At 49.8% G+C, this 26,637-nt stretch overlaps 1 protein-coding gene across 7 annotated transcripts in view; it reads right to left on the bottom strand.

The window, feature by feature from the left end:
* Positions 1–26,637, bottom strand: part of ITPR1 (inositol 1,4,5-trisphosphate receptor type 1) — a 295,575-nt gene that overhangs the window by 158,234 nt on the left and 110,704 nt on the right. For 5 of the 7 annotated variants that reach the window (XM_081071376.1, XM_081071375.1, XM_081071374.1 and 2 more), the window contains 13 exons: positions 25,805–25,891; positions 23,438–23,596; positions 21,304–21,402; positions 20,180–20,263; positions 19,926–20,072; positions 16,833–16,928; positions 15,332–15,376; positions 11,398–11,552; positions 8,870–8,969; positions 7,741–7,901; positions 7,138–7,279; positions 4,094–4,252; positions 682–854 (listed from right to left, as the gene is read on the bottom strand). In XM_081071376.1, coding sequence (XP_080927502.1) covers positions 682–854; positions 4,094–4,252; positions 7,138–7,279; positions 7,741–7,901; positions 8,870–8,969; positions 11,398–11,552; positions 15,332–15,376; positions 16,833–16,928; positions 19,926–20,072; positions 20,180–20,263; positions 21,304–21,402; positions 23,438–23,596; positions 25,805–25,891 — 1,607 coding nt within the window. The remainder of the gene's footprint in view (positions 1–681; positions 855–4,093; positions 4,253–7,137; positions 7,280–7,740; positions 7,902–8,869; positions 8,970–11,397; positions 11,553–15,331; positions 15,377–16,832; positions 16,929–19,925; positions 20,073–20,179; positions 20,264–21,303; positions 21,403–23,437; positions 23,597–25,804; positions 25,892–26,637) is intronic. The other 2 variants (XM_081071377.1, XM_081071373.1) reach the window with 1 other exon arrangement.

The following is a 26,637-nucleotide window of genomic DNA, read 5'->3' on the forward strand; positions in this document are numbered from 1 at the left end:
GCCGCGAGAATGCTTAGGAACATGTTTTCATGGGAGAGGGAGTCATTTTTACAACAACTCTATGGCTCTCCAGTGGAACCGTGCGTGACACCCAGAATGTAAACTATTTCACATTTCATATGAAATGGTGTGGATCTTAATGAGGAGACACGAGGCAAGAGAGTGGGGGCGGGGGATCTACGTGAACATGACAGAAAGGATGGAATTCTCTCTACATATAATAATGCGTAATAAAAGCAAACATTCCAGTAACACCTGAGCTTGCCAACGACTCTTTACGGATGGCATTTGGGGAGGGTGTTCTGATAATTGGGGGTGCGAAAAAGTAAACAAGGGGCCAAGACAAGAGTAATTGTCATTCACTGTACAGCTCTCTACTCAGTGCCGGGGACATCATGCTTTTATCCTCATTTAGTTTGCACAACGACCCATCTAGCAGATGAGGAAATGAAAGTCCCGAGGGAAAGCCAAGGTCAGCCAGCTGGTAAGTGTTAGAGCTGCAATGACTGCTTCTCGTCCCAGCACCACGTTCTTTCCATGAGTTGTCAAAGGCCCTCCTAACACCGGCCTGGTCCAAACAGGTCCCCAAACAAAGGGACTGTGGGAAAAGCCCGGGATCCAGCGGCAGCTGCCCCTGGTAAGTGCACAGACGCTGCTATGACCCCCCCATCCCCCGCTCACCTGGGCTCCCGGTTCTTCCGCACCAGACTGACGAAGGTGTCGATCTCGGCTGCGGTGATGTGCTTCTCCAGGAGCTTCCGGTTGTTGTGCAGCAGCGCAGTGATGGTGTCTTCGGCCAGCACGTCGTAGCCGATCTGCTTCTGCATGAAGCCAAACTGCTTGGCTATGTACTCCTTCAAGGGACATAAGAGAGGTCAGCAGGGGTACACTGAAAAGGAGCAGGGCAGCAGCATCCCGCCCAGGGACATCACGGGGAGGTCCCCACAGCCCTCCATCCCGCCCCGGGACATCACGGGGAGGTCCCCACAGCCCTCCATCCCGCCCCGGGACATCACAGGGAGGTCCCCACAGCCCTCCATCCCGCCCAGGGACATCATGGGGAGATCCCCACAGCCCTCCCCAGGCCACAGCTGCACATCCCCTCAGCCTGGGTTTCCCTCAGCCTGCCTCACACACGTCATTTAGAAAAATGTCCCTTTTATTAAGCGCACGGTATAAACTTTAATGTCGTGGCTTATTTTTCTAAAAGGCCAGAAGCTGCTTTTCAGCTCTGCTTTTAATTCCTAATGCAAGAGGATTCAACTGTGCCTCCTGGCTGTGTAATGCTGCAGAAACACTGATTTTTTAGGACCATTTTTTAGCTACTGGTTTCGTTTTCTTTATCTGGGGTGAACATACGTTTTTAAAGCTGATGGGGAGAAGTTAGGAACAGTAAGCCAGTCGATCACGTTCAGAGAACATATGAAAACCTCTCTGTTTGGGGATCAGACATGGCATTGCACAGAAATCCTTGGGAACTCAAGGAAGCCTCTTATGAATATTAGTTTCTGTACAAAGATATTTTCCCTGACCAAAATAGATGATTTGCTTGCCCAAAGTTCAAGTGGACATTTTATTAATTATTATTATTATTATTAATTCCCAAGTCCTGGAAACTGCTCAGGATGAGCACGTGGACGGGGCCACTTTTCAGCCCCCACTCAGTGAGGATGTAGGCTGGGGGACTCCTCAGCCTTCAGGCAGGCACCACTGGGTCCATCAACAACAGGCAGTCACCAGTGCAGCAAGAAGGATGGGCTAGTCTCCTACGTACAAGCAAACTGTCCTAGGGCGCACGGCCATCGGAAGACAGAGAGAGAGGCAGAATACAACCTCTCGGGCACTGTTGGGTATGGTGCCAGTGCACGGGAGGGGCTTAAAGCACCCATAGCACCAGATGCAGCCTCCAGACTAACGGGCGAAGCATCATAGCTGCCCGGTGCTTCATATTTAAACAATAGCAAAGTCGAGGGGTTAGAAACACTTGCTCACAAGATTATATCTAATACTTTAGAGCTTTGCTTAAGATCAGCACTACGTGTATGATGACAAAACTAACTACAGAGAAGAGCTGAAATCTAAAGGCCACGAAAGTGGCAGCAAAAGTTGAAACACAAAACAGCACAGACTGGAGTCCAGGTTACACTAAGCACCGTTCCGTGCACCTGCAGGACAGCTGTCCCCTTTTATTCGCGGTGTTGCTTTCTGCAGTTGCAGTAGCCTATGGTCAGCTAAGGCCCCAAAATATTAAATGGAAGATTCCAGAAATAAACAATTCATAAGTGTCAAACTGTGCATGGTTTTGAACAGCGTGATGAAATCTTGCACGTCCCACTCAGGATGTGACTCGTCCCCTTGCTAGCGTGTCCACCCTGTATACGCTCCCTGTCCGTTAGTCACTTAGTAGCTGTCCCTGTTATCAGATTGGTTATCAGAGAGCGAGAGAAACCACATTCACGTAACTTTGGGTCCAGTATCGTATATAATTGTTGTATTTTATTAGTCATGTTGTTAATCTCGTACTGTGCCTAATTTATAAACTTTATCATAGGTGTGTATGTATAGGAAAAAAGCAACATGTATATAAACAGAGGGTGCCAAAAAATTGTATACACCTTTAAGAAAGGAAAACTACATTAAAATTGTAATACTCAATATAGGCCAATAACAAAACATGAATGCTAGCCACATTTGACTTCTGCAATTACAAGAGGTGCTCAAAGTGGTTCCCATCTGTCATGCCGGGTGGCATGCGGGGTCTCTGGTCCCGCTCCCCGCATAAGAACGCAGGACATGGTGAGGCCAAAAAGGAACACCCACGGAGCCATAGGTAGGGGAGTCATACCACCGTAGTCTCGCTGGCGGCTGAGTTGGAGACACAGGAAGCAGGAGCCACACGATCCACAACCCGCCGTCCACTTCTCTCTGCCAACCAACCCCACTTGCTAGCTGCAATCTGCCCTGCCAACTGCAATCCACTCTTGCTAGCTCAGCCACCATCTTCCTGCTAGCCCCTATTTACTGCTAGCGTAGCCACGGCAGTTATATTAGTGGCCAATGGCTCACAGGTTACAGCTGACGGCCAACTAGCCACCGCTGATGGCCATCCAATCACAGTTGATGGCCATTTACTACCCGAGCCAGCACCTTTCTATGTGAGGGCGAGAGCCTGGAAACTGCTCTCCTGGCTCTGGCCCCACACCATCAGCGTCCAGGCACTTCTCATTACGGTGAACTACTGCTTGAGCAACGCTGACCAAAGTGTCCACCTGTACGTGTTTTTTTGGCGCCCCCAATAGAGAGGGTTTGGTACTATCTGTTGTTTCAGACATCACTGGGGGTCTTAGAACACACCCCTCACAGATGGAGGGGACTGCTGCACCTTATGCAGCCGAGTTTCTCGTCCTTTGCACCACCCACTTTCTGGGCTGGGTAATTCTTTGTTGCACGGGGTGTCCTGCCCATTGTGGGATGTTTAATCGCATCCCTGGCCTCTACCCACTAGGTGTCACTTGTGACACTTAAATGAGTCTCCAGACATTGCCCAGTGTCCCCCGGGGAACAATCTCAAAATGTCTGGAAGCTCCAAAGATGTCTCCAAAGAAGCTCCAAAGAACACTTGTTTCATGGGGCGAAAAAATACACACACAGTCATGACATAGACAATGACTTAGAAAGTCATAAAACACAAGTCAGAAACAAAAAAGAGACGTTAACAGCAGAAATGGAGGAAATGCAAGAGGCAGGAGAAAAGATTCCACTCTGTGTTCAATATAAACATGTGGAATCGTGCCCCTACGCCTTAAGGGAACGTGCCATAAAAAATACTAGAAATGTAATAGCAGTGTCAATATAAGGTCACCTCGTTGAAGGAGGCTGCAGAAGGGAATTCTCAGGTATCTCTCTTAAGGACTCTATAGTACAGCTTCCTGGGCTTGCAAAAACAGTTTCCTTTCTAAGAGCAAACTTAGTGAACTCTTCTCTAGCCAGTGCATAAACGCACACATGACACTTAAGACTCATGAGGAAAGTATAGGAACTTCAGGGAGGAAAGCGGCAGTCGTGTCCCGCGGACCCTGAACCCCACCCTGACCTGGTTCTTCCTGTAGTCCTGCTGCGAGTGTCTCAGGACCCGGTAGCAGAGCCGGCAGATGTGTCTGAAAGGAGCGTGCCGCTGGTCCCCGAGCTCCTCCAGCCGCAGCATCGGGCCGTCACCACAGTCTGTGAACGGGGCCTGTAACAACTTGAAGATCTGGTGGTGAGGAGGAAGAGTGAAAACCGTCATCACTGGTGGAAGGCAGGGTCTCTGCTCCCGCTCCCCGTATAAGAACGCAGGATATGGCTAAGCCAAAAAGGAACACCCATGGAGCCATAGGTAGGCGAGTCACACCACTATGTTCTCGCTGGCGGCTGGTTGAGACACAAAAGCAAACATCCACCAGTACCCCAATGAGGGGTCTTCCTGCACCCCAGTCTCAGTGGCGGCCAGGAGAGACATAGGAAGTAGGATCCACAATCAGCTTCCTAACCGCACTTGCTGTTAGCAATCTGTGCCGCTAGCTTAGCCACGGCTGTTATATCGGTGGCTGCTGGCTAACCGGTAACAGCTGACGGCCATCCAATCACAGTTGATGGCCATCTACTACCCGAGCCAGCACCTTTCCACGTGACGCCGAGAGCCTGGAAACTGCTCTCTGGGATCGTCCGCACACCTAGTTTAATGGCTCACCCTCCATCGGGAAGTAACATAACCGCAAGGCGGTCTGACTACACAGCAAGTCTGTTATCCGGCACGTCCGTAACCTGACCCCTGCATCTGCCGTCTGCTGGGGCTGGCTCCTCCCTGCAGTCGTCCTCCTGGACCTCACCGAGCTCAAACACTGGCAAGTGCAGTGGTTAGTGCAGTGGTTCAGAGCACAGACTCTGGAATCAGCCAAGTCCAGGCTGAAGTCACACACCTTTCTTACTTCCTAGCGGTCTGGTAACCTTGGTGTTGTCGTCGGTAAAATGGAAGAACAGCATACCGAGGCTCACAAGGGTCCTCAGGACAAAAGGAGAGGATAACTGTCCGTTGCATAAGCACAGCTCACTCTGGCCCCTCAAGGACTCGCTGTGGTGGAAACGAGCGTGGGTGGGAAGCCCGAGTCTAACGTGGGGGTCAGCATATGGAAGAGCTGGACACCATCTATTCTTGGGCTGGAAATCCTTGTTGAAACATGACGGAGTGTTAATAAGTTTTGTCTACCACAGGCTGACGGGGGAAGGATTCTCAAAGCTCAAGGTCCGAAGGAGAACAGGGGGAGCTGGAACTCGAGTTTTCCTTTCGGCTTCAGTGTCAGGAATTTCCAAGGCCAGTGCCATGCAGGGTGTCATGCGGGATCTCAGCTCCCGCTCCCCACATAAGCATGTAGGATATGGGGAGGCCAAAAAGGAACACTCACGGAGCCGTAGGGGAGCCACACCACTCTGGTCTCGCTGGCGGCCAGGCGAGACACAGGAAGCAGGAGCCACACGATCCGCAGCCTGCCGCCCACTTCTCTGCCAACCAACCTCACTTGCTAACTACAATCCGCCTCTCTGCAATCCACACTCCGCGCTTACTAGCTCAGCCACGGCTGTTCTATCAGCGGCTAATGGCTAACCGGTAACAGCTGACGGCCATCTACTACCTGAGCCAGCACCTTCCCCGTGAGGCCGAGAGCCTGGAAACTGCTCTCTGGGGCTCTGTCCCCACACCCAGCTTGCGGCCCCATCTCCAGCAGCTTCAGAGAACTACCGGGTGGGTGTGTCTGTGAATCTCATCTACCCAAGGGTGTGTCTGTCTTCCCTCGGACTTGACTTCACACCAGCTGATTTAAATTCATACGAGATAATACCGTCTATTTCCTGTAAGCCACTGCTCATTCTTTATGGGGAGATTCGGGTGGCTTGTGGGGTCCTATCAGGCAAACTGGCTTCTAGTGCCTGCCGTGATCGACACCATCTTAAGAAGGAAGTTGCTCTGGTAACCACCAGTTCCCCTCAGGAGAGGAATGTTCTCACACAGGTAAGCAGGCCCATGAAGTTGTTTGCTGCTTTGGGATATATGGTGCTTAACAAGCACGAGCCACTGGCTATAAGCCGCCTGAGCTCCTGGAGTCCCCCTTCCCTTTCTGAGTCAGAGATCACCCAAGACTCTGCTTCTGTCCTACATTCCCTTAAACAACTCTTTCATTCCGGAGCTGTCAGCCTCTTGCACCGTTTCTCGGCCCCATGTCCTTTGGAGGTTGGTTCCAGTGCCAACAGGTCCCTATAAGAACCTATAAGGCCTGAGTTTATCCATGTTCCACATCTCCCAGACGTAGGAAATAACCTTAAGGACACAGAGCCCTTGATATTATTTTTGAGGAAAGTAATCAAGTGAACTCTTTTTGGAGTTCCTAATAGGTAAATTCTCAACAAGAGTGTTTTCTGGCCCATGCGGGGATCGAACCAGCAATCTTGGTGCTACCAGCACTATGCTCTAACCAACTGAGCTAGCCAGTCACACTCTCAACAAGTGTGTTTTCAACTGAACTGAGCTCTGGAGCCAGGAAGAGACAGGGAGGAAGCTTAAATGAGAGAAGCCGACCGGAGGAGCTGCACCCTGCAGGAGCCCAACCAGATGACACTGGGAGAAGGCAGAACCACGGAGCCAGTAAGAAGATCAGGGTTTGTCAGGAGGGGTGAGGAGGAGGCAAGAACACGCAGAGCAGAGGATGGTTAGGAAGTGAAACTGCTCTGTATGACACTCATGGTGGGTACGTGTCATTACACACATGACCAAACCCACAGCATGTCCAGCACCAAGAGTGAGCTGTCCTTTAACTATGGACTCTGCGTGATGTGTCTGTAGGTTCATCAACCGCTACAAACGTGCCCTCTGGTGGGATGGTGGCGAGGGGGGAGGCGATTCATGCCTGAGGGCGTGGGGTGCATGCGAACTCTGTACTTTTCACTCACTATTGCTGTTCACTGAAAACTGCTCCAAAAAATAGTCTGTTTCTTTTTTTTTTTAGTCAATTGATCAAGCCTTCCAAGTGGAACCATCCACGTCCCTAAGAGCAGTGACCCCACTGCTTTCTTACAAGCGGACCCAAACTGTCACGTGTCACCGACCTGCTTGAGAATATTCTGTTCTCTCATCAGCTTCTGCCGTTCTCTGTTGGGCTTGGAGAAGACCACTTCAAGCACATCTTGACCAGAATTAGTTCCACCAGTGACAAAGTAAACCAAGTCTTCCAGCAGCTTGGTGACCGACCTGAGGGGGAAAGAAGCTATTAGAAGTGGGACGTACTCGATATCCCAGAAACCTCAGGCCTAACTGAACCAGTTAAACCAAAGCAGACCCATTCCTCCCAGTTTCCTCGAAATGGACAACTGAGGCCCGTTACCAAACAGAGTGAAATACAGACAACACATGATTGCCCACAAAAGGATTATCACCTTCACAAAACATGGGCCATAGGACACTGTCTGAGTCGCCTTGACCCCTGACATTTAGTAAGGGAGTTCCGGGGACCAAGTGGGACACAGAGAAAGAGAGCGATCTTCACAATTTCAGAGACTTCCAAAAAGGAACACCATTTCTTAGACACCACAGGTTGATCCACCCACAGGGCGGCCCTTGGCCGCCCCAGCACGTCTCCCTCTCTGGGAGGGGCCTGAAACCCGCAGGGCGTGGGGAGGCGCCGTAGCTCCTCGCTCCTGGCAGGACCGCACCTCCTTTCATTCTGCGTGATGGTGCCCTTCTCCAGCTTCCCCGCAATGGAGCCCAGCACCTTGCTGGCGTCGTTGGCGAAATCCAGGTCGCGGACCTCGGCGGGGGAGACCGGGACGATGGCAAACGCCTCCTTGTCCTCCTTCACGGGAGAGGTGCCGATCTGAAACGCAAGGTGGCCTTTGAGGGGCGGTCTCGGACGGAGAGCGTGTGACACCAGACATTCCCCATGGGGCTTTTGGCAACACAAAGAGCTTGGGGCTCTGTGGTTCAGATCAACCAGATGTAGGAAACCATCTGGAAGAAAGCACCCCACGTCGTTCACAGTTGTCTCCTCTGGAGACTTGTGGGAACAGTGAGGCAGGAAATGGGGCGCTATTATAACGTGTAGCTTCATTTGTTACAGGTAAGACTTACAATGCAATCTATGTGTATAAATACACAGGGAAAAGCAAATGGGCAAAATGGTAATTCTTGACTCTAAGTGACAGGCAGTATCATAAGGAGAGACTGTACCATTCTTTCAAGTTTTCTATATACCTAAAAACGTTCATAAAAGTCAAAGAAAAATTCCAATACCTTCTCCTATCCCCCACCCAAAAAAAATTGTGTGAGGGTATCATTTCATTTTTTAAAAAGAAAACCCCTGTGTTTGTGTATTTATGCTCTGTGATCCTGGAGAAGGTGGGGAAGGAGAGGTACGCTTCAGGGAGAGAAATTAGAAAGGGTGGGAGAACTTTCAAGAAATAAAAATAGTATATGTTTAAGTACACAGACAAATAATAAAGATTGGGGGAATCAACTAGTATTTGATGGACCTCAAGGCCCAAGCAAACATTCCTCCAGCTAAAATCATCCTTCAGACATGAAACCCAGACAATTGCTCAACCCTTAGGGCAGAAGCCATGGTAGAAAATAAAAGGTTCTGATTACTCCGAAAGCCCTGGGCTTGCTTTAGCCAGGCCCCTTGGACACAACTCTTTGATCACATTGGAGTTTGTCCACGACCACACTCTTGCCAAAGCAACACCACTGCAGAGCGTCACACTCTCCCCGGTCTGCCCTCAAAGGAGTCCTTTCATTAGGAGGGAGGCTGGGGGGGCAGGGAGGGCGCCCAGTTCCAGGACTTACTTTCAGCATCACGGGTTTTTCTTCTTCCTTGTCAATGGGGATGTTTGTGCTGTGGACCCAGGTATTAGTACACAGGTGTCGGAGCCGCACATAGGAGTTTCTAGAGGGGGAACGAAAGAAGCGTTCAGGGATCTGAATATTTAGGCTTTCTATCGCCACCAGCCTAGAATATATTCTATCAAAATAAAAATGGATATCCAAATGGTTTTCTGCTAGATACATTGCACAATATAAACATTAGAGCAAATGGCTTTGGTCCAAGATTCTCTCTGATGTGTTTACAACAGCAAATCATTCACAGCGACTCCCACATTGTGATATGCTGTAGTTCTAAGATTGTATCCCGGGAATGAAGGTCTTTGAACATACTGAGCATGAGACAGGAACAAGTAGTATTTACTGAGTGTATATTAGTGCTCTTGTGAGAGATGATTAAGCAATAACTACAATTTTCACATGGATCAATAAAGCAAAATGTAAAATCATAAAATTCCTAGGGGGAAAATAATGTGAATAAATATTCAATAATTTTGTGGTAGAGAAAGCCCTTTGAAGAGTGAAACAAAATACAAGATCTCTAAATTTTAAAAGTAAAAGACGCATAAATCTTATTACAAAGTTTATATTTTATATCTTCTGTACAGAAAAAAAAATCATGAACAAAATTGAACGAAAAGTGGTAAGGTAGGAAAATAAAAGAGTAACACATAACATAAAGAGATTATTAATCCACATACGGACAAGGATATAAACCAGTGATTTAATGAAGCAATATAAATGGCCAGTAAACTGGGAAGTATGCATTCAACCTCCTTAGCATACAATTTACACAAATTAAAACAATGTAACACTTTATTGTATCATATACCAAAGATCTTAGAGATGGATATAACCTAGTGTCCACAACAGCTCAGAGATGCGAGTTCTGTTGCACACTCATGGTGAGAGTGCACAGGTAAAACTCGCGAAGGGAGTCTGGCACTTGGTGTAACTTGTAAAATACACTGGTATTCTTATCTAGCAATCCCATTTTTAGATTTTTTTCCATTAAGAGATGACAGCAGATACAAACTGAGGCTTAAAGATGTTCAACAAAGCACAATTTATAGTAGTAAAAAAATTATAAATAATCCAATGTCTTAATAATGGACTAATGATACCGTGTTTCCCGGAAAATAAGACCTAGCCGGACCATCAGCTCTAATGCGTCTTTTGGAGCAAAAATTAATATAAGACTGGGTCTTCTATTATAGTAAAATAAAACTGGGTCTTACATTAATTTTTGCTCCAAAAGACGCATTAGAGCTGATGGTCCGGCTAGGTCTTATTTTCGGGGAACCCGGTAGTATTAGGTGGTGCAAAAGTAAATGCGGTTTAAAAGGTTAAAAATTGCAAAACCTCAATTACTTTTCTACTAACCTAATACATAAGGTAGAATATTATAGTTATTCAAAATGATGACAATTGATATTTACTTAGAAATATGTACAGAACATACTGCTCAGTGAAAAATTATTAAAAATAGCTTATGATCCCATTTAACATAAATTATATACAGGTTATCTGTGTGTTCAGAGACCTGTCTGAAACCACATAAACCAAAATGTTATGGTTGAATTTTATGTGATTTTTCACTTGTTTCTTTGTTCTCTATGGTGTTTTTTCTTTCTCAAGTCAAGTTGTTGTCCTTTCAACCTTAATTGTGGAGGGTGCCGTTCAGCTTCAAGTTGTTGTCCTTTCAATCTTAGTTGTGGAGGGCGCAGCTCAGCAACAGGTCCAGTTGCCGTTGCTAGTTGCAGGGGGCACAGCCCACCATCCCTTGCGGGAGTTGAACCAGCAACCTTGTGGTTGAGAGGACGGGCTCCAACCAACTGAGCCATCCGGGAGCTCAGCGGCAGCTCAGCTCAAGGTGCCGTGTTCAATCTTAGTTGCAGGGGGCGCTGCCCACCATCCTTTGCGGGACTCGAGGAATTTAACTGCCAACCTTGTGGTTGAGAGCCCACTGGCCCATGTGGGAATCGAATCGGCAGCCTTCGGAGTTAGGAGCGTGGAGCTCTAACCACCCCCCGCCCCCACAGGCATTCTTATGCAACAAAACTAAGAGTTAACTTTAATAAAATAACCAGAGAAGACTGGTCTGACTTCCCAACACTTAAAATGAAATTTACTTTGTACTTGGTGTATTTCAAATACTCCATTTTCTAGAATTTCTTTTCAAGTGCTTATTCAATTGACTGGGCGATCGCTCAGGTTTAGGAAGAAGGAAGAAAGTCAACTAGAAACATTCAGCCACTGGAGCTTAAGGTTTGGCTTGTTTACCTAAAAATAGCACTTCTTATCCAACCACTGAGAACTTGCAGTTGCTGAGCCAAAAACAACCAATCCAGACACCCTTGCAATGGGCAGCCAGGACAAACCCCGTATAAAACCTTCCAGGAAGGCACTGTATGCCTGGGGTTCCCAGCCACCAGGCCAGGCCACACACGCCAAGCCTGACTCACCTGGGCTAACCTGTGTTAGACCCATACCTGGGGACAAGGCTGTCACCTCCACGGAGAGTGGTGGGGTCCAGCTCGAAGATGGACGAGATGTCACTGCCTTCGGGCACCGAGACCAGGGAGTACACCATCTTTTCCTGGACATTTCGCAACCTGCTGCGAGAGGCGTCCTGATCCGGGTCCACCTGAGGAGGAAAGGTCACTGAGTCAAGGACGCTGCGTGCTGGACCCTGCACTCACTATGACCACCGTACAGTCCACAGGACAGGAAAAGAAACAGTGAGCGCCAGCCATCGGTGGGAAAGCGTGTTTCAGGGCAGCCACGTAAGTCTCACCGGCCATCCAGGACAAGATCATCTACGCTCCACCTTCTTGTGTTACAATAAAAATGCTTAAACGACGGGGTTACGGTGACAGAGGTCCATGGGGACAACGCTCTCGGTGACAAAGAACTCCACAGAGCCACAGCCAATGGCGGCAGTGGGGGGAGGAGAAGCACTTAGAGAAAACTTTCCTGTGGCTTCGGTATGGGCCGTTGTGCTAACCTACAGTGAAACTGTCTGGCCGTCACATGGTACAGCGCTTCCCAGGAGGAATAATAAAAAAGAAACCTGGATCCAAGAGTTCGTAAGCAGTGAATCCCAGGGTGGCCAAGGAAAATATCTGAAAGTCAGACTAGCTCTGAAAAAAACATCCGTTGTTAATCAAGCAGGGCTGCCGACAGGGCAGGGGAAAGGGCTCGCCTGCTGCCATGGGGATCAGCTTGGGACTGAAGGCAATCTTCAGTGGAGGCGAATGAAGGATGACACAAGTGTTCCCGGGAAACTCTGAAGACAGTCTGGGCCCCGGAGCCCATCTGCCCGAGAACATGTAAGCAGATGCCCAGAGCACTGTGACCGGTGTCACGAGCTCCCTCTCAGCGCTGGGACTCTACACGGGCTCGCTTTGTATGTGTAGCACCCCTGCAGGACGACGGCATCCACCTGCGTCTACCAGGAAAACCAAGTTTTCTTTGTCACTAGTTGTTTTGCTCGGGCTGAGGCACTGCCTCCTTTCCAGATGGGGAGTGGGGAAAGGGTATGAAATCTAACAGGCAAAGCAGCAAGCACGGGAACATTTCATTCCCGGGGCCTGAGTTGGAGGGCTGTGGACAACAGGCTGCATTAGCAGTTCATCTGCGGCCCCAACTTCTGTCTGTGTAAAAAAGAAAAAAAAGGAAGAAAAGCTGCTTTCATACCCCAAACCTCTGTCTCCTCCCACCCTCAGGTTCCCGCCTGTAATACTACGGGACTCTCTCCAAACAACCTCGACTCTTATTCCACGCACAGTAGAGTGAGAAAAGCCTGGAGGGCCCCACAACGTCTCCACAAGCTCAGCTCAGGAGCAAGAACTGCACAGAATCCTCTTCTAACTGCTGTGACCTGCAGCGTCCCACATACCACGCTCAAGGGGAACCCTGACCCGGTGCTGGCTGGAGACACAGGGCGGCTGCAGGCTGCTGGGGAGACCTGCCAAGGGTCTAGAGAAAAACGAAAATTGCATTAAGTTCACTGTGCCTGGAAACGAGGCTGGCAAACTGCACGTTCATACTCTGTGTGCAGTCGGCGTTTGCCACCTAGTGGTCGGAAAGGCACACGGGCAAAGGCCGTCAGACGAGAGCCAGCCTCGGCTTCTCTTTTTTCTCCCCTTGGCATCGAAGCACATGGCTCCGGTGCCTCTGCATTTAGAAGGACAAGAGTGACAAAGCTGAGGGAGGTCCCAGGCCAAACCCACAGGGCCGGAGGCCCGTCTTGGGCAAACACAGGAGCAGTAAGCAGAGCAGAACGACACAGGCTCCATCTTCCAGGCAGATGCCCTGGAGCTTCTCCAGCCAAGTGTCCAGGCCACGAGGAGCGCAATGGGGGCCAGACCCTCCCAATGCAGGCACCTGGACGCACTGCTGGCCTCCTGGGGAAAGGTGAGCCCCCCAGAGATCCCTCCTCCGATGAGGGCCACCACCCAAGCCACAGCCCGAGTAGCCGGAGCAATGCAGTCTAGACCAGCCCCCAAGCTGGCACACCTGCCACTCTGGCGTGGAGAAGCACGACAAAGTAAAGATGACGGAGCTCCGAGAGACCCCAAGACATGGTGCAACTCAGGACCACTCTCTGCTTTCCCACGTGTCCAACGAAGATCGTGAAACCTGCCCTAAGTCATTTCGGGGAGCTAACGCATAGCCCGGACGAACTGGCGATGTCAGGGCCCTGGAATGTGGACGACCCTGTGCAACTTACAAACGTGCCATTTATTGAGCACCTACGATGGGCCACTTCAGCTGCACATCTCACTTTGTCCTTTAGAGCAAGCACGCCCGCCACGTCCACAGATGAGGGCATGGAGGCTCAGAGATGGACAGTAGCTTGGCCGGAGTCACACAGCTCACGAGCGGCGGGCCTGCTCTTGGAACCCAGTCTGTCTCTCCCCCACGCCCTGCTGCTGGTCGCCGTTCTCTTCCTCCTGCATTAAGAACACCGGTCCTTCTCCTCACACACCAACAGGGCAGGAGAGCGACCTCGTGCCCAGAGGGCAAGGCTCACTCGAACATCAGCTCTCACTGCAAGATGGCACAGCTCTTCTTCAAAGTGACCTCAGAGGGTACACTTACTGTCACCTCAGAGGCCAGCACTAAGACCACGATGCAAGTCACACAAAGGCAGCTCCTTCTCTCAAAATAAAGAAGGTGCAAGGAGGACGACTGCCTTAGGAAACGTAACGCCCAGCCTATCCAAGCCCAGTCTTTGCACAGAGCTGCTGTGCAAAGACCGCCTTGCACATGGGCAGGAAGAGGGACCAGGTGTTTTCTCCCTCCATTAACAGTGCAAGGAAAGCTTTCCAAATGGGCTCCAGAAGTGAGGGTAAGGAGGACGAAAGGAAGAACAGAACCCTCAGGAAGGAGGAGACGAACTCCCCCCGCCAGTCCAGGAACTACGTGGGCGCCCTCCGCTAGCAGCCGTCTGCGTTTCTCCCAGAGCTAACGTACCTCGAAGGTTCACCGTTACTACAGGATTCGCTCTTTCCAGTCAGCGGCTTTCTCTGCTATCTCCACCCCAATTCCCTTCATGAACGTGCCCACATGCAAGTCCCTCCAATTCTTTCAAAATTTGGGAGAAACAAAAGAGAAATACCTTCAATACCACCTACCACAGCACCCCTGAGGTGACCGCCAGGGACACAATGTCAAACAGAACAGCAACTGTTTGGAATTAGTATTATTTTTTGATCCTAGAGCAGAATGAAGCACTGCCCAAGAGAACAGCCTTGTTCATGCCCATCATTTCCGTGGGACACAACCTCTGCCCTCTTCAGTGCAGACCGGCGGACACCTGAACCCCCAGCTGCCTCCATTTCAGCATTAATTGGCACTCTGGCCTCCAAAGAAATATCCAGGTGGCATCACAATTCCAAACCACATTATAAAGCCTATTTCTGACTTTGCAGACAGCAAGGACAGCTGCTTAGACAATGGAGTGTCCCATCAGATGGCCGGAGCTCTGTGCCTCCTGCGTGAACGCCACAGTCCACACGACACCATCCACCTCACACACTCATTCCTCAAAAATTCTGAATGAGTCACAGATTGAGGTCAACAGCAACAGGACATTCGTTTGTAAAAGGCCGACTTCGACAGGGGCCATCACCATCTCCAGCCTCCGGTAGTCGAAGAGATACCGCGAACTTCTGCAACTCAGAGGTGGAGACCCCTTAACTAAGCACACAGAAGGAGCGTAATGACTGACTGGCTCTTGCACCAATCAGGACACAGGAGAGATGCCTGCCCGCAGGGCAAGCACAGGAGACCCTCTGCGAAGGCAGCCGGAAGCTTCCCTTCCCCACACTCAGTGACCACGGTGCTTCTTACGTGGGGTTCCAGAACATTTGGTCTCACCCTACGGGATGAAGACCGGAGGCTCCTGTCCATACTTACTGAGGGCTGAAACTCCAGGCACTCTTCCTCAAAGTCAGGGTCTACCTGATGAAAAAGAATCATTAGGAAATTAAATCACCCATTGCTTTCTCAAGGACTCGGCCCCACCTGCAGGAAACGTCCAGGCCTGCGGGCATCTTTGAACAGCTAAGAACTTGTCCCTTCCCTGCGTTCATGAAACCAGCATGCCACAACGACGACACATGTTACATGAGTACAACACACACGGGACAATCTCCCAGTCACCAAGAGACGGCTCTCAAGTCTAGACAGAGAAACACGATGAATTCACCAGCAAAACAACACTGAAAAGCCCGAGGTACATGAAAGATCGAGACCCAATCACTGATAATCCTGCTTATTTTTAGTTAGAAATAAAAAACTGGTGCCTCCAACAAGAGCTACGTTCACCTCCGAGCGCAGCAGACAGCGCAACCACCACTGGTCTTTGGCAAACCACGGAACTGACATTTCTCACAGCTGGTTTGCTAGCTCTGCAACCCCCTCTGGCTCCACTTTAAATTTCAGCTAAGTTTTGCTCTTTGGTTCCTGAATATTTCGAACGCATCAGTTCATGTAAGTGTCAGGCACCCCAGGGGTTCAGTACGTTGACAGTCATGCTTCTCGGGGTCAGCTGCAGGAGCAGGGCTGTCACCCACACGTCACCTTGAAAATTTCTGAGCAGCCCCACCAGCGGCACCAGGCAACGGGTGTCGTCTGATGTACGACTAGACTCTGATGTGAATACTCATCGTACATCTCCCAGCAAATCAGAGTAAAATGCAACATCTGTCACACAGTAGGGTGGCTCCTTAAAATGACACAAAATCTCAAAGGTAGGTTCCCCCCGTCCTTCAGCACTGAGCCTTGCCTCTCCTCAGAAACCCTTACCAGGCATTTAAGGTAATTTCTTTGATTTTTGACAGTCCTACAAGTAAATGATCAGACTTGGTCTCTTCCCCCAGTGCTCTGAGAACCAGGATGATTCAGAAAGTCGTCTAACTCCTTACGTGTCGTAACACTGCTGGCTTTCAACACCACGTTTCACGACAGCCAAGTGTCAGGCATTCTTGTTAGGGGCAGGGTTGGTAGGTAAGATGTGGGGAGAGCAGTGTGCATGAGCAAAACAAGGGTAATCCTAAAACCCCGCATTCTTTTCTCTTGGAAGACCCACTGTTTTAGCAACTTTCACGTACACAATACACCATAATTAACTGCTGTCACCACGCAGCACATGGCATCCCCGGGACCGCATTATTTTCTAACTTACGGTCTCCCCGCATCTTGATGGAAATCCCTGTGAGGTACTCAAACGTGTTAACCATTGTTACCCTTTCTTACCTATAAGCAGGGAAAGGAGGCAGAAGGAAACAGAAAAGCAGAAGGGAAAGCAAGGTGACTGGGTATTACCCTAAACATCCAATCACCCGATGGTTACAGGTAAGGGAGGAAAAGGGAGTGTGTCAGCCTTGAAAGAGAGAAACTCGGGGCTGCTACTTACCTCTGCTGCTAAGTAATGCCCTGTAGCAAGATGCTTGAAACGGAAGAGGCTGTTCCAATACCCCGCTCCTCCCCGACACGGGTCATGCTGGACGACCTGCAAGACGAGGAATGAATGGTCAACAGGAGAGGAGAAGTGTCAGCCCACAGTAGGACAACACCGAATCTGAGACATTGCACAGAAGTCATAGTTCAGACGTGAGATGTACTAGCTGAACAAAAAAATCAGGATCTTCCAACAAACCCATTGCAAGTGTCATGTGTAACATAAGCACTTAAACATACGGGAGTGCTAAGTTTCTCCAAAGAAGAAATAGTCTCCCAGTTAATGTGAAGCAATGGTAGTGAAACACTCAACGGTTTTCAGGTTTTTTGCCTTAATCCCCCTAAAGCAGACGTTAAGATTCTGAAATCCATCCATGAGAGGCACGACAAATAAAAAGAGATTTCGTGGGAAACTGTGAAAGCCCTCCACACACGGAACTGCCGTGCTGAAAAACACACACAGGCCCATGCTGAGAGCCTGAGAGCCTAAGAGTTCACCATCAAAATAAACGTTAACTTCAGTTTCTGGTCATGACGGAGCACCTGGTACTCGTACTTGGTGGCAGAAGCAATTGGACATTGCACCAAACACTGGATTTGCCACAGACAACAAGAAAACTGCATAAAATACATGATGTGACTCTCAGCTGTCGGACAATGGGGGCGCACAGTGTGATATATCTGAGGGACGGGAAACAAGGCGAGATCTGTGACTGCTCCAATTTGCTCCTAACGGTCTTCTCAGGATGGTAGCACTGGGAAGGGGAAACCAAGTAGGGGACACTGGTCTCACTGAGTTCAGGAGACATACCAGAATTTAGGGAGACTGAAGTGGCTGGCATTGTGGGGGAAGAACACAGAGCTACCAGACAAAAAGCCCCAGAAATCTATACAGGGGTCTGCCTGACTCTTTGGCTGGATACCAAGCTGCAGATGTGTAAGGTGAGACCCCACAAATAAAGAACAAGGAGGAGCCGTGAGTGTGGCATTCCCAGAGCTCACTCAGGGCTGGCTGGTGCCTGCATTCTGACAAGCCAGTGAAGAGAGTCCATCACACACCTGGGCATTCAGTGGAGACATGAAAAGGTCACACCTTAGTCGCAGGACTTATCCGACCCTAAAAGAAGGCTACAATTCAATTGACCTAACGAAGCTTTAAAACAAACCTCCAAATGACTACCTGGATCCACAAGTAACTTTACCGTCTGACAAAACAAAATACAACGCTCTTTAAAGGAAAGCAACACAATCCAGACACTCAACAAAGTAGCACATACTGTGTAGCTAGAATTCTATATCCAGCAATAACATCCTTCACAATACTCAGCATATAATCATAAAGCCATGGACAGGCAAGAAGCAGGGAAATGTGACCCGTAAACTCAGTAACCTGTCAGACAGTAGCAAATGATCCAGTATGTGTGTGTGGGTTGGTGGGGACAGGAAAAACATTCGAGAAATAATGACTCCAAGTTTTTCCTTTTTGACACAAACCCACAGGTTCAAGAAAATCAGTGAACTCAAAGTAGGGTACACACACGCATTTGCAAGCATCATCATTAGATTAACGTAAAGCGGAAATAGAAACAAAAACCTAAAAGAAGCCACGAAAGAGAAAAGACACTCCGTGTAGGTACAGAGATGACAACGACTGGATTCACATCAAAGAGGCCATGCACACAAAATGAGAATGGACGAACACGTTTACGTACAGAAGGAAGAAACTGTCTCCCTAGAATCCTACAGCCAACAAAACTCTCCTTCATACATGAAGGCCACATGGAGAACTGGGGTCTTCACACACCACGTGTGGGAATATAAATTAACCGGAGTTACCATATGACCTACAATTCCACTCCCAAGGACACTGAAAACATGTCTGCACAAAAAGTTGTACATGCAGGGTCATCACAGCATTATTCAGAAGAGCCCCAAAGTGGAAACAAGCCAAACGGCATTGAACGGCCCATCCCGGGGAGTATTATTCGGCAGTGAAACATGACGTTGTGGTAGATGGGGCCAGATGGATGAGCCTGGGAAACCTCACGCGAGGTGAAAAGAAGTCGGATACAAAGGACCACATAGGAAATGTCCAGCAGAGGAAATCTATGTAGGAGGGAAGATGAGTGGCTGCCAGGGCAGAAGGGGGAGCAAGGTTGGAGGAGAAATGAGGTGAAACTGCGACACGTACGGGGCTTTCAGAGCGATGAAACATGTTCTAAAATCCACTGTGCTGATGGCTGCACAACAATGTGGACCTGCTAAAAATCACTGAATTGTGAAGTACACGCACCGTATCGCAATGAAGCTGTTATTTTTTAAAAGGGAAATTAATTAAAAAAAGGAAAATAAACCGATTTTTTTTTTCAAACAAAGGCAAAATAAAGATATTCACACACACAGAAAGAGCCTTTTCCAGGCGCTGATCTCCAGCACCAGTGTGTCTGACTCCCCACGCCGAGCCCTGCTCCCCACCCAAGTGGGTCCCTGACTTTTATCCCGAGGCCGCCTCGTATTTCTGAGTCCACGCCACCGTCTCACCCGAAGGGGCCTAAGCGCCTCCTCCTTCCTGAGGACAGACCGTCACGTAAGTGCCGGCTCAGACGCTTCCTGTCTCAGGAAGCCTTCCTGAATCGCTCACCCCACCTGACGTGCTCCCCCGCCAGCCAAATCTGCAGAGCCGGGCAATGTCCTCCTGTCACCCCACCATCCCGCTCTCTGGGGTGTGTCTTGTCATTCTGCCCCCACTGTGCGAGTCCCTTTGTATCTTGTTGGGCAGGCACGGGGTTACACACTGTGACAGCTACATGAGCAGGGGAGAGAAACACGGAAGGGAGAGGCAATTAGGTGGCCCGGAGACAGCAACGTGCAGTTCCAGCGGTGAGTTTGCTTCTAAAGGAGACGGGGCTTCCTCCACAGGCTCACCCAGCGCCCTTCTGACAGCCGCAATGCACGCGTTCCTGTGTCGCCCCCGGGCACGAGGTGGGTGCTGTGACGTGCTGCTACAAGCCCACGAGTCCCGCCACCCCACCTCCTGCCACCCTCTTACCTCCACCTCCCACAGGGCTTTGGAGCTGGTGGCAGACGTGGCCGACTGCCGGCCCGTGGTTCTCAGGAACACGTGCTGCTTCTTCCTGTGCTCGTCACACGTGAGAAACTTCTCCTGCTCCGCGTGGAATAGCCTCACCACGTCACCCTAGGAGTCCACACACAGAGGAACCAAGGAAAGTGAAGTTTAAAAGAGAACTGAACCGCCACCTGGGAAGGGCCACGTGCCACCCGCCCACCTGGCCCCAAACTCACTCCCTTCAATATGTCGTCTTTGTTATCACTCCACTTCATGAAAAGGACGATTTTCCAGCTTGTGTTGCAGTTGACGGAATTGACCTGGAATCAATTAAAGCAAATGAGAACTACAGTTTCATATCTGCCTCAGAACAGCTGTGCCTTCAAACCCCCCAAATCCCGGGGCTCACAGCCTAACGATCGCAGGACCTACAAATTCAAGTGGCCTGTCAGAAGTGTGTGGCGGGAAAGGGTCATTTGGCCCAGTCACTATGTGAGCTCCAACTGACCACAGGAAGCAAGCTGCCTGCTCTTCTGGAATGACCTCTTCCTTTCTCTCCAAGTCTCTTGTGCTGCAGCCAGAAAGTAAAGGCCAAAGTACTTATAAAACGGGATGAACTCCAGAGGTAAAAGAGCCTCCCGAGTGTCCATTCTGAAATGCTAACGGCACTCACAGCAGCAGCCGCTGTCTGTACACTAAACATCTGCCAGGCACGGGCTGAGGACTGACACCCACGAGCACATCTGGTCCTCAGTGACACCCTAAGAATAGGAATGACCATCACGCCCATTTCAGAGACAGGAAAACTGATGTACAGAGAGACTGGGAACTACCCCCCAGCCACAGAGCTGGGGAATGGCAGATGTGGGGTTTGCAGCCACATCTCTGTCTTACTCCAGAGCCTGTGTCCTCAATCATTAGACAAGTACTTATGTCCCCGTCAAGTAACTGTCCTTGTGCCCCGTATCTGCCCATTTAGAGGCTAAGTAGATGTACTGCCACGAGGAAGACGGCATTCTCGCAGGGCTGCTGACTGCCTGCGGTGTTCCCTTCCTAGCAACTAGCAAAAGGCATCTTTTAGGGAGATAATTAGGAAAAGGTGCCCCTTTGGCCAGAAAAATTCCTTACGAGGGGCCCTTCTCTGGCTCACCAATTAGAAAACAATCCCCCAGTGACCTAAGGCTAGGAAACAGCACCCTGGGGTGACAACTGGTTTTGCAAGACCCCCTGTGGCAGCCCTGACTGGGGCCTCAGTCCCCTTGCATGCAGGACAGGCACAGGGCCACACGCACATGCTTCACCCCAAGGCCTGCTCCTGCGGCCTTGTGCCTGCCCTCGGGCCCTGACTCGGTCCCCTTACCTCATTGCAGCCTGGATTGTCCACCAGCTGGTGGCTGCTGGCGTGCAGGGGCTGGCCAGCATTGACGGGGTTCAGGACCACCTTGTCTCCTATGACCACCTGGAAAAGAAGGGCCGACAGGTCAGGTGCCCAGATGGAGGGCAGGTGGGTGTCCTCAGGCCCCCCCTGGATGTAGCATTCCCCGGCCCGGCCAGCTCAGCTGAACCCTTCGTAGTACAGGCCACCTTGTGATGTCCAACAACTCCTGCCCCATCCCTGAGAAATGGCAAGACCAGCATGGGACATCACTGTCAACTGCCAATGTCCCCCTTTTCGTGTGAACAGATATACATAAAAAAGCTCTAACTCAATTTCAGGAGTAGAGCAGAGTACTGTCCAAAGGAAGTCTTAATCTCTGCAGGGATGGGTCCCTGATTTTATACACCTAAAGCCATGACTTCCAGGCTGTTTTAAGTGCAAGCCACGTTAAGAAGCACAATGTTTTATTATGACCCTGTCAGCCATGCGTAGGTGCACGTGCCTGTCTCTATGTGAAGATAGCGATACTCATCTGAAATAAAGTTACCACACACTGACACTTATCCTCATCACGTTTAACACAGCCTGACCTTCCACTTTCAAAAATGAGAGCCGCGGGCCTCTAAGTCCATCCCATGACAAAGAGCTCGACACCTGTCATTTGAAAACCCTGTTCTACAAGATGCCTATTCAGTCCATCTTACCTTCTCCACCAAGGTACCGCTAAACAGGTAAGTTTAAAGGACAGGAAAGCCAAGAACGTGCTGAAAATGAACCTCGAAACCAAGCACCCTGGTCTTATTATGGGAGTGGCGGGGGAATGGAAACGATGGCTTCCTACGGTGTCAAGTTCATCTGTCTGCAGTTTGGTGCATTGGGGGCGGGGCATATACAACTACGTCTTCTCTAACTGCAATGAATGTAAGTACGTCAAAAAATCCAATGCTTTGGTGGAGCCTCAGCTTTACTGGACTTGTTCTTCCCTTCTCAGTAGAGGGTCAGTGTTTGCTGCAGCCCGACTGGGAGGGGCGGGTTGGTGCTGGATGCCGCTGGGGTCCTGTCATGTATATAACACACGCACACCACCTAACACATACGGAGCGGGCCAAAAACGTGCGTACACATTCTAAGAAAGGAACACTGTATTAAAATTGTAATACTCAATATATACCGACAAAAAAAGATGAATACAAGTCACGTTTGACATTTGCAATGACAAGAGGTGCTCAGAGTGGTTCCCATCAGTGTCCAGACACTTCTGATGATGGCGAACGACCGCTTGAGCCACGCTGACCAAAGTGTCCCCTTGCATACATTTTTTTGGCACCCCCGCTATATTAAGCGCCCAAAGCTTGTAAACTTAAATGGTAATACTGAGAAATGGCAAAGTCCTGTTTTAGGTGAAGGCTAGTTGAGCATTTTGACAAGATTTCCTGCTGTTTAAGACATATTTCTTTTTAGTAAAAAAAAGCTATTTCAGAATCTTAACAAAGTCAGAAGTATAGCTGATAGTATTTCAACAGTGTAGAGGGTGTAACGACTTACAAATGTCTGTAGCAAGTAGGGGAACTGCCCCAAGTCTCACCGAGAAGCTTTGCTGTGCCCTTGTACCCTGACAACCCCTCAGGGGAGGGGCCAGCTCACAACCGAGGGAGTCTGTGAGCAGGGTGCAGAGCCTGCAGGCCGACGGATGAGGAGACAAGGGAACATAACCCTGCAGGGCTCTGGCCCTCCCTGCCTTGTCTACTGGTTGCCCAGGTCCTCCGTCACTAACTTAATTTCCAAGTTAGAGAGGCATTTCTACTCCACGATGATCTAGAATGACAGGGGGCCCTTGCCAGCATATTCTTATATGGCAGCTGTTTTCATGGGAAAGTTACTGAGGTAATGGGCTGTTCAGACAATTTTGTCAGAAACCCGGACAGAAAAACATAGCTACTGGATTCAGGTCACACTTCTCTCCCAATTTCCCTGTTTCCCAAACACTGGTTTCCATAGCAATTCCCTGCTTGTCTTCATACAGGCTAAGCCTCTGGTTCCACTCTCCTCATGGCCTCTGACACACGGTGACAGGCGGGGTGGCACGGAGCCGTCCCCAGGCTGGCAGGTGACTCACACTGTCTCCGATGGATCGCAGCTTGTAGAACGGCTGTATGTAAAACCAGGACCCTTCATTCCCAGCCTCGTCCAGGGTGACCCTCATGGCGTTCTTCTCCAGCAGGGCCGGGAGCCTCTTATTCACAGTGAGATACTTATTACTCTTCAGGTGCAGGAGCTGAAAACCCACCGAGACAGTTAGGGGAGTATCAGCAAGACTTTCATGCTCTGTCATTTCTCTCCTGGCCAATAAAACGTGTATCAAACATCCCTTCCCATGTGGAGCTAACCGTGAAGCCTGAGGCAGGGCATGATGAGAAAAGAAGGAAGAGCAAAGGGAGCAGAAGGAGAGGGAGAAGAACTATTTTATTTTCCCTCAACGTAGCCTTGGAGGAGACGGAAGATGCCCCAGCCAACAGCACCGCCAGCAAGAACAGCACCGGCCACCTGTCAGTGGGAAGGAGCCTCACGCACGGCCAGAGCTGGAGCTGAGGGGCTGCAGACTCCCCCCGACAGGAGGGGGAGCGAAGGAAGGACACTTCTGAGCACAAGAGACACTGCAACTTAGTGGGGGACCCTGGGAGGGAGTAGTCATTTCATTTGGAAGAACATGGCTGCCATGGGTTTCTACCTTGAATTTCTAAGCACTTTATTCTTCATGCTTAGGTAATTATTACATGAAGGAGATGGAAAAAGCAAAGATTGAGATGGGAAACAAGTTGTGTCATGGTAGGTCTAGACCAGGCAGCGCTGGCCAAGGCTTCCTGCCTCAACAGGCTACAGGAGAACGTGGAAGGGAAGATGAACCGCTGCCCGACCCCTGGAGAAATGGTGAGGCCAGCGTGCGACTCCACTGCCAACATTCTCCCTTTCATGTTAACAGGTCCAGTTTCTCAAACAGTCCTAGTTGGTCCACAAATCTTCCCTCAGGGTTGTTGGAGGTGGAGGAGTAACCTGTCTGACTCGCAAGCCGCTGACATCCCCTGGCGGTGACAGGCACACACCTGTCCAGGTCCTGGGCTCAGGGCGTCTATAAACCCACATAACGTGCAGGTGGAGCCCAAGACCCAGGCTGGGGAGGAGGGGTAACAAGTAACACCAGCGCGTGTGTGTTCAGAGCTCACGCTGTGACAGGTACTCCTCAGGCCTCCCAGGAAGCCGGTACCATTCTTCTTCCCATGCTGCTAGTGAGCAAACTGAAGTACGGCGAGATTCCTTGCCCCCAATCTCAGTCAGGAAGTTGCAGAATCTGAACTGGACCGCTCTTAAGAGTTTATGCTCTTGGCCCCTAGACCCCTCTTTCGTCTTCAGGTCAAGCCACACTCTCCCGTCTAACTCAGGAGTCCTGCTCTCGGAGTTCCACGGCACAGGCCTGGCCCAGTAAGCAAGCTGGCACTGACCTTGGGGCCCACCTGGCCCCGTGTCCCTTCTCCACTGGCTAGAACCTGAAAGGGAGGCGGACAGGCACAGGCAGGACCTACGCTTCAGACAGATTCTGGAAACTACTTGCACCGTGTTCAAAGGCCTGAGGGTAGTAAACCCAGTTAGACATACAAGGTTGCTTCTACCAAGGCGGCAATTCTGGTTTTCTCATATTCCTGATTAGCACTGTTCTGTAGCTGATAGGAATAAAAATGGGAAGGGATTCACTTGTAATCTGTGAAGTTTACATTTACATCAGTAAAGTAAGCAAAGTCTTTCAAAAAGGGAAATAGTGAAGCCAGATAACGGAAGCGGTCGGGTCCTCAAAAGTTGGTAATGATTTTGACCCCCTGGGCCTGGGCCCAAACCATCTGGTAACCGGACAAATCGAAAGCGGCCATATTTGGCTCTGGACTTCCTCACACAGTTTTCTACAATGATAGATCCAGGTGGCTTTTCGGAGCAAACCCCACAGTTGCTGTTTCCTAGGTTGTGTTTTATCCCCAAGTCACACTTAAAGGCACGAGAGATAAACACGTAAACCTCACCACCCGTGAGACCCAACATCAGCTACTCCCCCTGAAGGCACGGAATGGTCCCTACTCCCTCTGCCGTGACAGAGAAGCCAATTTTCACCGAATATGAAGAGCTTTCAAGCGACACGGGTTAAACCAAACGGCAACAGCCAGGCTCTTTTTCAGGCGGAAGCTTCCCATTTACAGTATTTGGACAGATCTTAAGTTATCAGCCGTGGGGGCGAGAGGTGGATTCTGACACCGAGAGAGACCACCCACCTAAAAGCCCAAGAGTGCAGCCCACGCAGGAAGAACCGCCAGCCCTGGAAGAGCCTCGCCGTCTCCATGGAGTCCCGCCGGAAAGCTGGCCCAAACCCCGCCTCATGTGTGTTTTCCCAGTTTTGTTCTCGGTGTCGCTCCAGCTCCAGGGACGCGCGGCCTTCACCTACCTGGATCACGTTGCCATACTGGATGACGGTCCCCAGCAGTTTCCTGTTTTCTGTCTCGTTCTGCTTCTTCTCCAAGTCTGCAGCATGCTGTGCACGGGGAAGGAAGACTGGTCAGGAAGCGGGAACAGTGGGTTACACTTCTGTGCAGTGATGCAAGGCCCGTGCAGCCAGTCTGCACAGGAAGCCCAGGAATCCGCAAAGCTGAGCACCGAGGCGAAGCCAGGTGAAGGCAACGGGGGCCCAAAAGGCCAGCCCACCCTGCTCTTGCTTTCTTGGCTTTTTGGCCTCTTTTAAAATGCTTATTTTTACCTTTAAGGAATTCATGGACATATTGGTTTAGGGTAAGTCAAAAGCTTATGTATTTTTTTAAAAAAATAGGGTAGGGCTGGAAGGGAATTTGCATAACACTCTTCTGATTTGTAAAAGTCCTCTTTTAAAGCTTTGCAGTAAAATAAAACTTAATTTAAATGGCGGTTTGGGGTGGTTTCTGCTTTTGTGACCTGGAATGTGTTATTGAACAGGTGTGAGCCTCAGTTTCCTCTTGTGTAAAAAGAAGATGAAAACAGTCACCACACCTCGTAGGAATCACGGGAGCACAGCGCCTGTCACAGTGGCACCGATGGAGTGTGAGCTCCTATTGTTGGGCATGAATTATTATTTGTTTCATTTTCATAGTAACCCCTTAAGGAGAAGATCATTATCCCAATTTTTAAAAAGAAGAAACAGACTCAGGGAGATGAAACATTTTGGTCGACCCTGCATAGCTAGTTGGGTAATGGGTACAAAAGGGGTTATACTATTTTCGCCACTTCTGTGTATATTAGAAATTTTGC

The sequence above is a fragment of the Rhinolophus hipposideros genome (genome assembly GCF_964194185.1).
Source record: "Rhinolophus hipposideros genome assembly, chromosome: 14".
NCBI classification, from domain to species: domain Eukaryota; kingdom Metazoa; phylum Chordata; class Mammalia; order Chiroptera; family Rhinolophidae; genus Rhinolophus; species Rhinolophus hipposideros.